At 44.6% G+C, this 12,251-nt stretch overlaps 1 protein-coding gene across 1 annotated transcript; it reads right to left on the bottom strand.

Annotated features, from left to right (window-relative positions):
- Positions 1-235: 235 nt before the first annotated feature.
- Czib (CXXC motif containing zinc binding protein) lies at positions 236-5,965 on the bottom strand. The gene is made up of 8 exons (XM_047527582.1): positions 5,896-5,965; positions 5,594-5,677; positions 4,511-4,567; positions 3,976-4,057; positions 3,760-3,791; positions 2,482-2,559; positions 1,702-1,767; positions 236-493 (listed from the first exon to the last, which is right to left on the bottom strand). Exons 1-8 carry the CDS (start codon positions 5,899-5,901, stop codon positions 416-418), a joined length of 483 nt encoding a protein of 160 aa, XP_047383538.1. The 5' UTR covers positions 5,902-5,965; the 3' UTR covers positions 236-415.
- Positions 5,966-12,251: the final 6,286 nt, after the last annotated feature.

The following is a 12,251-nucleotide window of genomic DNA, read 5'->3' as shown; positions in this document are numbered from 1 at the left end:
TCAATGCAGTGTTTAGACACAGAACTGCTAAGCTTGGGGCACCATTCCATAGGTTTCCCTGCCCACTTTCCAAGAGCTGGAAAGCCCTTAGAAGCCATGTACTCCTGCATATTTTGAAAACTAGATCAAGTGCAGGGATTTAAACTGTGGGAAGTTGCCAGAAAGCAGTCAAAGACCTTCAGTATGAATTCTTTGTGGAGGGAAGGGCTGCTCCCTGACTACCCTCACACACCGATGTGGTACAAACAGGGCTTTATTGATGGGGCTTGGGAACTGTGACAAACCCAGCATGCAGATTGCGAAGGCTCTGTACAGCAACCAGATAAGGGATGAAGGAATCAGTCTCCATGGGTGCTGCTGTTTGGGGCACTTTGTTTCCTCTCCGTTCTTAAGAGCAAGTGTGTAGGAAGAGAGTTCAGCACTTCACAAATCGGTGAGTGACCTCATAGATTCCCACAGACTCCTGAGCCTTCTCATCATAGTCAGTCCAATCCTATAAAGTAAGAGGACAGAATTAATCTCTCCAGAAAGACAGTGTGGAGAGTGGAGAACTGGGATTTATGAGGTCCCACTCAGACTTAGACTCAGACTCAAATATTCATGAACATGTATGACCCTGAACAGAGACAGACAGCTCAGGACTAAACTCTGGCTCTTCCAGCTTTTGTGATTATGGATAAGACTGCACCTCAGTCCTCTTCTCTTACAAAAAAAAAAAAAAAAAAAAAAAAAAGATGACAAAAAAGATGACAATAGATTTCATATTGAATGTTCAAAGAATCAAATCAAAATCATGATCAAATCAAATCAAATCAAATCAAAATCAAAATCAAATCAAATACATGTTAAAGCACTTGACACAATGGCTGGCACAAAGAGGAGCTCAGTAAATGCCAGCTACTATTGTTAGTAGGTGCTATGCAGATGGAATGAAGTGGGTTTCTTACTGTTGTTTTTTTCTCTTGATTTAGGTCAGGGTTTTACTAAGTTGCTATGCTGGCCTTGAACTCTTGGGCTCAAGTGAGCCTGCTGCCTCAGCCTCTGTAGAGCGCCAAGACTAAAAACATGTGCCACCAGGGCTGGGGCTCTGGCTCAGTGGAACAGTGCTTGCCTGGCGTATACATAAGTCCAGGGTTCAAGTCCCAGCACTGCAAAAAAATATGTGCTACCATATCCAGTTTGGAATGAAGTTCTTGTCTTTCCTTCTTTTAAGGCCTGAGCACAACTTTTATCTGCAGGATAACATGTCCAGTAATACAGATGATTAGTTGTTAGGCTCTATAAAGTCACTACAAACACTAAGTTAATGAATATCCAACTACTGCTCCCAGTGGAAACACAGGGTTAGGATTCTGTGAACCTCTGGTCACATTTTCATCAACTGATCAATAACTTTGTTTTACCTGTGTTTCTTTCTAATTAAAGACATGCTTTTTTATATTTATTGTTGATTCAAAGCCAACAGCACTGTAACTTATGCCTCATCCAAGTTTATCCAATTTCTCCATAAGGCACCTCTCAGCTTTCTTGCATGTAGAAACTAGAGAGCAAGACAGCAGTACACTTGTGACTATTTAAACAGCAAATCACTAACTAAAAGCACAAAATGCAGAACCAGCTTTCCATTGATGAGCCTTGTTCACCAAAAGGGTAATTCTTTTCGGGTGCCTTATAGTACCTTGCTGTCTCCAGGCCACATACCTTCTCTTGCAGATTAATGTCACTGAAGACTGTCCCTGACTCCACACCCTCGGCAGCAAACCCAACCTTCAGGGGACAGGAAAGTAGCAGTTAGTCTGGGGGAAAGAAGGCACTGGGCTAGCTTCTGAAGACTGGCCAGGGAGCTGGCTTTTCTAGCAAAGACTTTGGGATGGAGGAGAGATGCAGCTGTTCTGGAATAGCTGCTGTTTCCAGGACCTGGCAGTTGCCTCAGAACTAGTGTGTTTTGTCCAAATTAAATCCCTGGACCAGAAGGCAGAAGGAGTGGGGTGAACTCTCCCATTACCCTGATTTGCTGAGCAGCCCAGGGCATGTCACCCCTCTTTTTGGACCTTAGTTTTCTTATGAATGGGGATGACAATATTATCTCTTCTGCCTTATATCACAGATTTGAGGTGAGAATACTGTACAAATAAACAGTGATGAACATTGGCTCTGAAGTCAGATGGACCTGGGTTCAAGTTACAGCTCCACTGCTCACTAACTGTGTGACCCTGGGCAAGCTGCAAAATCTCTTAGGATCTTTCCTCCTCTGAAAAATAGGATGAATCATTTCATAGGGTTACTGTGATGATTAAATTAAGTAACATGTAAAAGTGATGGGCCTGGTACCCAGCATATAGAAGATATTTAATAAGTGACAATTAGAGTCTTAGAATGGAGACTTCCTAGTCCACAACCTCTGCAGGAAGCTAAGTTCTGCTGTCACTTCTTACATCACTTTCCCAAAGATACAGGTTCCCTGTAAAGACACACACATACCTGGGGCTGGAAATCAACTGGTTCAAGGCCCCGGCACTCAAATTCTACTATTGTCTTGAACTTCTCATTGTCTTCAACCTAGAAAGAAGTATGTTGGGGAAGCAGGCTCATCTTGGCCTTAAAGAAAACCCCATGGACCCTGTAATTCCTATGAGCCTACAATGGGACCATGGAACAACTCATTCCCTTCTGAAAGAATCCTCCCATGGGAACTCCTTGGACATGGAGGCAGCAAAGAGTATGGATTTTGTGGTCAACCTGTCTGGGTGTGAAGCTGAGCTCTGCCTCTCTTATCCTCTGAGCTACAAAAATATATATATATGAACAAGAAGATTAAACTACCAAGTCTCCAGATGACATGAACGGTCATAGTACGCTTAGCTATAACCTTGTGCTAACCATCCATAACACTGCAAGGGCAGATGTCTGTCTTAAAGCCTTTGAAATGGGATGTGCGTGTAAAGAACACACCTGTTTAGGGGTGGGCAGCCAGGAAATTCATGCCTATCTGACACATAGGGCTTACAGACCCAAGTGCCATGCCCACACATTCACTCTTGTGCTGTCATTCACTGTAAATCCATTCCTTACATACTAACCACATGTCTAGCACTGGTGAGGCACTTCTCTGTTGGGCCTTGTTTTGTTGTTTGCTACATTATAATTCACTTGAGAGTAAGCCCTCATTTAATTGCTCTCTTTACATTTGGGCCAATATGAAAATTGGACACAATTCAAATATGTTAAATAAATATCAAGTAAGAAAAGAATGAACACAAATAACTACCTTTTAAAAACAGACCCAAGGCATACCCCAACCCTCTCACCTTTGAGCTAACTTGTTATGTAGTTAAGGCATAACTAATAATAATATTGGCACTCTCCAGCATGGGTTACACCAAAGGACTGCCCCACTGAGTTTCAGAGAAGGCTTGCTAGTCCTCCAAGATGCAGACAAGGTATATACTATCAGTCATGGAAACTGAGCAGCTAACTTCGGTTAGAAGTCCCTTGAGCTCCAACAGCACAGCACTTATACGAAGGCACTGCAATGACCTGTTATGAGACTTTTCCCTAGCAAACACTCAGTATATGGTGAATAAATGAGGGACAGAGTGAATGGGCACCTAAGTGAGTGAAATTAAAGAAAAAAAAAGTACATGAGTAAAAGTCCTATGGAAGGTGGTCCTGCTGTAGCAATAATTCTACAACCCAGGCCTCCTAGCTCCCAGTTTAGATTTAAACCCACCATGTCTGCCACTATAGCAGTAAACTTACATTGTAAGATTCAATGGTGCCACTCAAAATATCTGAAACATAAGGAAAAAGACAAAGTTGACTTGAATCCATACCCTGGCCCCATCTCATTGCCCATATGTGGCCCTGGGAAAGAGATAGCTACATAGGCTTTAGCACCTGAGGCCTCAGTTTATCCACAGAACATGAGCCTGCTTTCAGTCTGCTACCAGGAAGCTGTGGGCCAACCTGACCTACCTATAGAGTTTTCCCGTGCACACAGTTTGCACTTCTGGACCATGGAGACACTGTGACGGCCACCCTTCACTGCCACACTATCCTGGGGAGAAGTAAACAGAACGTCTAGTCACATATCAGTTAGATGCAAGGATCCCGAGGATATCCTATCCCACCACTTATCCAGTTGAAGGAACAAAACCAAGAGAGGCAAAGGATTTTGCTAGGACAATCCCAGGGACTGGGGAGCTTTCAGTGGTAGAGCATGTTTAGCATGTGCAAATTGTGGGGTTCAAGCCTCAGACCAATTTTTAAAAAAAGAATCTTGGGGAGGCTTGACACTGAGGAAAGGGTTCCCCCCCCTTGATTTTGAATTCTATTTCACATCCCAAAGATGACTATTGTTCCCAGTACTGATTATGCTGATGCCTACCTTCCCAAACCACAAACGGCAGGGTCCAAAGGATCAGAGCAATGAGGGACAGTTTCCCTGAATCCCTGCCCAGAGGTGTGTATATATGTGTGTGTGGGCGGGGATAGTGGTGGGGAACATTACCATCAGCCGGAGGTACTGCCATTTCTCAGAAATCTCACCACAGTTGCCACATTTCAACTTGGAAGGAGAAAAGCGTATTAGTAAAGCAGTTGGCTAAGTTGGGCAGACACTGAGAGAAGAGTAAGGACAGTGTGAATAGGCAGGCTCACCTCACCCTTATAACCAGGACTGACAAAGGCATAACCAGACTTATCTCTAGGCAAAGAACAAGTTGTTTCTCATGTTGGTGTACCCAGTCTCCTGTACAAAATGCCCATTATGGCTGGGGATTCAAGGCTAATTTGGTTCAAAAATGGCCTTAACAGGTCCCAGCAACTCTGTGGTTAGGCATTTGTGTTCCTACAGGCCCTGTCAGTGCCAGGTTCAAGTATTCATCACTATGCTGTTATTCTCTATGTCTCTTTCACTTGACTCTGGGCTTCTTGAAGCCAAAGAATACTGATTCAGTATTAAAACACTCAAACTCAGGCTTCAAAATATTTGGAAATAAAAGTGGTCAAAGGTAGCTTCCTGAAGGACAGGACTTTAGGCAGGTTCAGCAGGATGCAAGGACTCAAACCTAGAGAACAAGGCAGAAGTTCTGAAGTCTGCCACAGGGAAGGGCCTCAAACTCTTCGGTACCTCTGCATACCATGCCACTGGGGTAAGGTTTACCAGTAAGGGTGGATCATGCACAAAATTTAAATATTTCACAATAAATAAGATCAGATCAACAAATAAAACAGAAGGTAAATTTACCACTTTAATAATCACAAGATTAATTCAACTAGCATTTCATTTAGTGTCAGTTTACAGATCACTAAATATTTAACAAAGGAAAAAATTACAAAGATAAAAAGAGTTCTAAGACTGTCAAAAAAGTGACCATGAACTTAAAAAGCAAACTAAACTTTTGTCCAGAAAAACGCGAACATTTAATATGCCTGGTTAAACATCTGTCATGCCGCCACTCCAGTTCAAAACCAAGACCAGGAGGGGACGCCTCCTGCCCAGGTCCCTCCCGGCACCCTTCCCGGAACCCCCTGAGCCCACCACCTCCCGAAGCCCCTCCCTTCCGCGTCACAAGGCCCGCCCTCCGCGCACCTTCAGGTACCACCGGAAGTCCTCGCCCACGGGCCGGAGGTTCGTGACGTTTTCCAGCGTCGCTTTCAGCTGCAGCGCGATTTTCTGAAGGGAGGGAGAACCAGACCGAGAGTGTCGGTTGCGCCTGCGCACACCCGCGCCGGCCCTCCCTGCTCGCGCTCTACCTCCCGCCACCTCAGCGCGAGCCCACTCCCTTCATTCTCCTCTGGCGGGAGATATTGCTTTCCAGGTGTTCACCACGGCCTCGCTACCATCCCCGCCCCGGTACCCCGGCTCCCAGTGGCGGGTCTCCTCCCCCTCACCCCCATGACGGCCCGGCTCAGCGCGGCACCGACTGCGACGTCTACTTTCTGGCTGGTCGTAAAAGAGGAGGAGACATTTGCGCACTCTCAGTGCGGGCCGCAAGGCATGGCGCTGCAACTATGCCGCTGTCACCTATGCCTACCCTGCCTCTCCGGGCTTTTCCTGTTAGGGGAACTGGAACCGCGGAAATCGTGGAGTGTGAGATTATCCAGTCTCAGACGCGCTGAAAGCTGCCTCCAGGAATCGGTCATGCTGCAGATGTCTGTTGGGATCCGATTTTGTACCAGCACTAAGTGGACAGACCGTTCCTGTCCCACAGTTCTCTATTGCTTCTTCATTACCGTCCCTTCCCTGAGGCTTCTCAGATCACTTTGGCTTCTCCTGCTCAGGAGTGAGATGTTCAGGGACCATCTTGGGGACAAAGGGCACATGCACTCCTGGGGTCTTAACTCTTAACAAACAATCATTTAAAAGATGGTATGTACTCTTCCTAGTTTTTCAACAAAAAGTTTGTGTTATACCAAAAGCTTGGTATGTGTCTCACTCTCAATTTTATGGGTCTCAAAACGTAGGTGCATCATTAAAGCCAGCATGCCCTCGCCATAAGTCTCCAGTGAAAACCAGCCTAAAGGATAGACTGTTGAGATCCGCAAATGCCAAAGTCCCAGGGCCTTTAACTTGTTTGCTTGATTTGTGATTTTACATCTCCCATCTATGGTTCTTTTAACAGGTATAACAACTCATCCTTATCACAGGGTAAAGGTGTTTACATAGGATGTAGCATTGATATAAAAAAATGTAACATTCACCTCCCTTAACAGTGCTCCCACAGGAAAAGAAAAATAACTTTGAAATGCACCTGAAACCAATTAACTGTCCTAAACTAGCCCACCCCTGCAAGTAGTCCTTTCATAAGAATAATGATACCACCGTTTAACCGTGAGTTCTGCTTCCTCAGGTGTTGAAGTATAACATTAGAGAAGCACGCCAAGGCAAGCATATTAAGCAGGTTTATTTAAAGGTAATAATACAGACTTCTCCCAGGAGGGAGAAGGGGGCCATGACTGATGTTCTAGAATCCCAAGAAGTGAGTGCACCCTACATCTTTTATAGGTTAAGGTCTCTTGTTCTCCAGTTTTCTCCCCCTTATCTTTCCTTCCTGCCTATGTGACTAGGCCTGGTTTTGCACATGAGATGTAAAAACTGAGAGGCGGATGGGGCAGGGGGAAGACCGAAGTGATTCAGCCAGGCAAGGGCCCAGGGGGCATTAATTAGCAGCTCCTTGCCTACATCCTTGATAAGGGCAGGTAAATTTAGTAATCAATGGGCTCTGGGAGATCCTTGACATTCCATTCTCCCAGGGGCAGTCTCCAACTTCCAGAGGCAGGTGGCTCTCATGGCCTCCATTTCCTCTATTTGGGCCCCCATCCCCTATTTCTACACTAACTGCCTGTCCCCCATTCTGACTTCAATAAACCCAGCTCTCTCCTGTGTCTGTGACCAGCCCCACACTCTCCTGGTCTTCCTCCCTTTTTGGAATTCCAAATAAAAGCCTTGCCAGTATATTCATGCTTTTCTGACTCAATTTTATTTCTCATGAAATTGAGTCAAAAATTCCCATTCTCTGGCATCTGGGGACGCCTCACAGATTTGGAAATGATGCCTTCTCCAAATTGCTCCTCTTCTGTTTGTCCATGAGTCTGTTTCTAGGCTCCTCTCCAGTGGGTTTCCTTGTGTCCATGTCCTTCTCTCTGTGACCCCTACAACTGGACACTCCCTTTCTGCTGGCATTTCTCTGAGGTCCCACCTGCCACATCCTGTCATATATTTACTGTTTAGTACCATACAGGAGCTGTGAGCATCAACATCAAAAGGTTCAGCCCATTTGAAACTTTTCTAACTCTAGAGGTCCTCTGTTTAAAATTTGGGATGTCTAATGTACCACCAGACTACCTTATTGCTCCTGTAAACAAAAATAACCAAAACGGTTTTGGCACCTGTTTTAGTCAACTTTTTCACTGGTGTGACGAAAAGGATCTGACCAGCACAATTGTAAAAGAGAAAAGGTTTATTTGAAGGCTCATGGTTTCAGAGGTCTTAGTCTGCAGAAGGCTCTCTCCATTCCTTGGGGATCGAGGTGAGGCCGAACATCACGGCAGGAGAGAGGGGCAGAGGGAAGCAGTTCACATCACAGTGGTCAAGAAGCAGAGAGAGTCTCCACTCTCCAGGTACAAAAATATATACCCCAAAGCCATGCCCCAATTCCAGTCTCTTCCAGCCACACCCTACCACTTTGATTAATCCCATCAGGGATTAATTCTCTGATTGGGTTGAGACTCTTACAACCCAATCATTTCTCCTCTGAACCTTCCTACATTGTCTCACATGTGAACTTTTGGGGGACACCTCACATCCAAACCATAACATCAACATAATGAAAGCACAAATACCAGGATGAGAGCAGACTTCGTGGATCAGCAGTGCCTTTTATTCAGCAGTGGAGTCAGGCATCAGAGGGGCTCACCTTCTGGGTAGAAAATGGCCCCCGGTTACAGAAGAGGTCTGAGAGATGACTTAATTCTTTAACAAAAATGTGTCAGTTTGGGCATTCAGGAACAGGTTGTAAGATTTTGAAATTTGTTTTTACTGAGCAGTGTTTTTCATGGGCAAGGACGGAGGGTGTAGAGTTCAGCATTCAGTGCTTCTCTCTTTTCCTCCAGGGTCTGTTGTACTGTCACTGGGAAAGGATTTATTTGGGGCAGGATCAATGCTTTGGCTTCTTTTCTAGGGATTGTTCTGTCACTGGGAAAGAATGCACTGGGAAAGGATCAATGCCATCAGTGTGCTGCTCTCCTCTCCATTCCCTCTTCCCAGGTCACACCACTCTGGGGTCTGTCATTTTCCATACCCAACATTAGCCAATTTTCTCATTATCAGACCCTCGTCACTCTTACCTACAGTGGGGAAATGAGGTTACAGAGAATAATTCTATAAAATGGACCTAAGGTGTTGACCCCCACATACTTTCTTTGCCAAAAGCAATTTACCTGCAGCTCTGCCTGGCCTAAGTAGACAGGATATGTCACATTCCTCAGCAAACTGTTATCTGCAAGAAAATGCAGACAGGAAATAATGTTGACAAAAGGAGCTCAAGTTTTTGAAGAGAGAGACAGTTGTGACCTTTCATAGAACAGATTCTAGAAGATAAGAATAATTCTTCCAAACCATAAAACCTATAAAAATGATTAAGAATTCAAGTACAATTGCTCAGCACGGGCCAAGGGAACCTAGCATTGTCATGGCAATAGTTACTTGAAAGTCTGATGTCACCCTGTCAAAAGTTAAGGACCTGGGCAAGACTCTGGAAACTTCCCTGAGAGCCCCCAATAAAACTGGAGTGCAAGAGAGACACATTGTTTCTCTCCTGAGAGGACCCATTCTCTCCCTTGACAGTGTCCCCTTTTCTTTTTCCTATCCCTTCAATAAATTCATTCTTGTTACTCAGAGCAACATGTCTGAAATCCTTCTGACTTAATGCACAGAATTGGGGTTTGAAGAGGGACTCTTTGCACTGTCTCAGTTTCCCAGAAAGCCCAGCTTCGTGACATTTGGTGTTTCCTTCCGGTTTTCATTGATTATTGGTTATCTTAAGTTACCCCAATTCATTTCTGGTTGCTTTCTCCATTCAGCCTTTTCTGAAACTCTATTCTCCATGTCTGGTTTGTGGTGCTCTGTTCACTCTTCCCTTTTGCCACTGTCCATGTGTAACAGTCATCCACTTTACGTTTTGAATATAGCCTCCTTGCTCTGAGGCTTATGTTCCTCCCTCTCTTCTCCCCTCTCCCCCTCCCTAAGAAGATTAGGGAGACAGTGTTATCTCTTCTTTCCCTAGTTAATTGTTGTTAAACAAACCCACCACAGGAAGGAGATATCTTTCAGAGGATCTAAGAAGTGAATTTCAACACAACTTCAGGGTACACATGGAACCCCCTGTCAGGACACACCTGGAATGTAGCCTTTGAATAGCTTCTTTAAAAGCCTCATTTTGGGCTGGGGAGATAGCTCAGTTGGTAGAGTGCTTGCCTTGCATGCACAAGGCCCTGGGCAAAAAAAAATAAATTAAAAATAAATAAATAAATAAAAGTCTCATTTTCCCTAATGGGAAAATCATAGCCTTGGGGACAAGTGTCCCCTGTGTTTCTCCTTTGCTAGCAAAACAATAAAACTTCTTTTTCCTTTTTCTCAAAACCATGTCCTCCTTATTAAATTGACATGAATTGGCAATGGGGACAAGGACCAAGCTTTCAGCTACATGTGGATTTTATTCTTTAAATTTGTGAGACCAGAACCCAGCAGGGAATTGTCGAGGCCCGCAGCCTATACTGTACAGGTATCTACAAAAGGGTAATATGGACAAAGGAGCTCTCATTTCTTTCCTCTGTGCTTTTTTCTTAGCGAACAATCTTTTTTTGAACACTGGGTACCTGTCAGCTAGTTAAACCTGACTAGCACAGCTGCTAGACTTAAGACTCAAGTGATGGGCTTGCTGGGTAGGTGGATCTGATTTCCCCTTCACCCAGGTGTTGAGAATATCCATCCTGACTTGCGTCAGTTTCTTTTCTGTGAGAGAAAGTTGGTGTGTGGCACAGAAGAAGGCTTGAGATAACTGAAGGCAGCTGATGAGGCCACTCCCAGTGCTGCATGACAGTCTCATGGCCTGAGTCTGACCCTTACAGCCCTCAGGAGTACCAACTATCAACCAGTCTGTATGTTTCTGTTTGCTGTGGACTGATGGTGGAGAGCACCCTCACCCAGTGCATCTTGGATCCTGAGATGAAGTCTTACTCTGACCTGAGGTCTTTGGGAAAGAGGTGACCATTAATCCCCAGAGTGTGAGCCGAACAGTCTTTCCCTGTTCAGCAATGCTTCTACACCAGGTCTGTCCCTGGTCTCTACCTCTTAAACAGGTACCCGTTATGAGAAATTCTCAAAATAGAGCTCCCCTAGCTTTAAAATTATAGTGCCTTCTCCAGACTCTCACAGGATACCTTTTCTTCTGTACTCCCTTCCTCTGGCAGGACAAAAGACAAAGTTTTGTCTGACTTAGAATAAAACTACCTCTTATCTCTACTAGTTCAGTGAGCCAAATCATTTATTTTCTTTAGAGGGAATATCAACCTGAGCACTAATAGGCTGGCCTCCCACTTCATATTGAGGAGTGTAATATGAAATCATGGTCCTCTATGAGGACCCATAAGGACTAAGGGAATGTGAAAGACAAATTCTAAAGGCACAGCTAGTTGGCAAATGTCCTCCCTTAAAATAAGTAAGTTATCAAGTTAGTATCATCCATTTTGAGTGAAGCCCCCAGCCAGAGTTTATGGAAGGAAAGGTGGGAACTCACTGCTAGAGGCTCCAGGATTGGGAGATGTGTCCCCTAGCCCCTAAGTTATCAAGTTAGTATCTTCCATTTTGAGTGAAGCCCCAGCCAGAGTTTATGGAAGGAAAGGTGGGAACTCACTGCTAGAGGCTCCAGGATTGGGAGATATGTCCCCTAGATATGTTCCTGGGCACAGGCGCCCATATTCTGTTCTCTTTTGTTCATTTAATTGTTTTTGTTCTTTGTGTGTGTTTATTTGGGAGGGGCGCCTCATCTTCTAAAGTAATACCAGGGGATGATTCAATCGTGGTTGAGAAAAAGAGATGTCTGATAATTTTCTGCATCCAAACCTGTATTACCAGTTGGGGGAATAGAAAAATGATTCCCAAAGGGAAACAAACTAACACCACATCTTAAGAGAATAGTTTTACAAAAGGGGAAAAAATGGTTAAAAAAAAAAAAAGCCCAATATATGAGTTTCTGCCTCCTATGCTCAAAATGGCAGCTTTTCCTACTCCTTAGCTGCCTGATACCCATCTAAAATGCAAGCCACCTGAGCAGGGGCCCAAATCAGTTTGAGACTAGCGGGAATAATGTGTCACTTTTAAATCCAAGGTGCTGTGGGGCATAAATGGTTGTTTTATCTTTTCTTGTATTCTGGGATTCTGCTAAGTTCTTTCCTAATGCTGGAGAACAGGAGAGATGGAAGGAGGGGATCTGGAAAGGCTGGTTAGACCAGGTCCTGGACCTTTTAAGGATGCTTAAGAGGCCTCCACTCTGCCTTGGGACAATACAGGCATTGCACCAAGCTGCAGGAGTCAGCTGCAAGGAAATGCAGGTAGGACATAATGTTGACAAGAGGAACCAAGTTACCCTGAAGGGAGAGAAATTTGTGACCCTTTTCAGAGACCAGATTCTGGAAGATAAGAACAAATCTTCCAAACCACAAAACCTGCAAAAATGAATCCAATTTAG

This window comes from Sciurus carolinensis, chromosome 1, assembly GCF_902686445.1.
Source record: "Sciurus carolinensis chromosome 1, mSciCar1.2, whole genome shotgun sequence".
In the NCBI taxonomy this organism is placed as follows: domain Eukaryota; kingdom Metazoa; phylum Chordata; class Mammalia; order Rodentia; family Sciuridae; genus Sciurus; species Sciurus carolinensis.
This window is presented reverse-complemented; position numbering and strand designations above follow the sequence as displayed.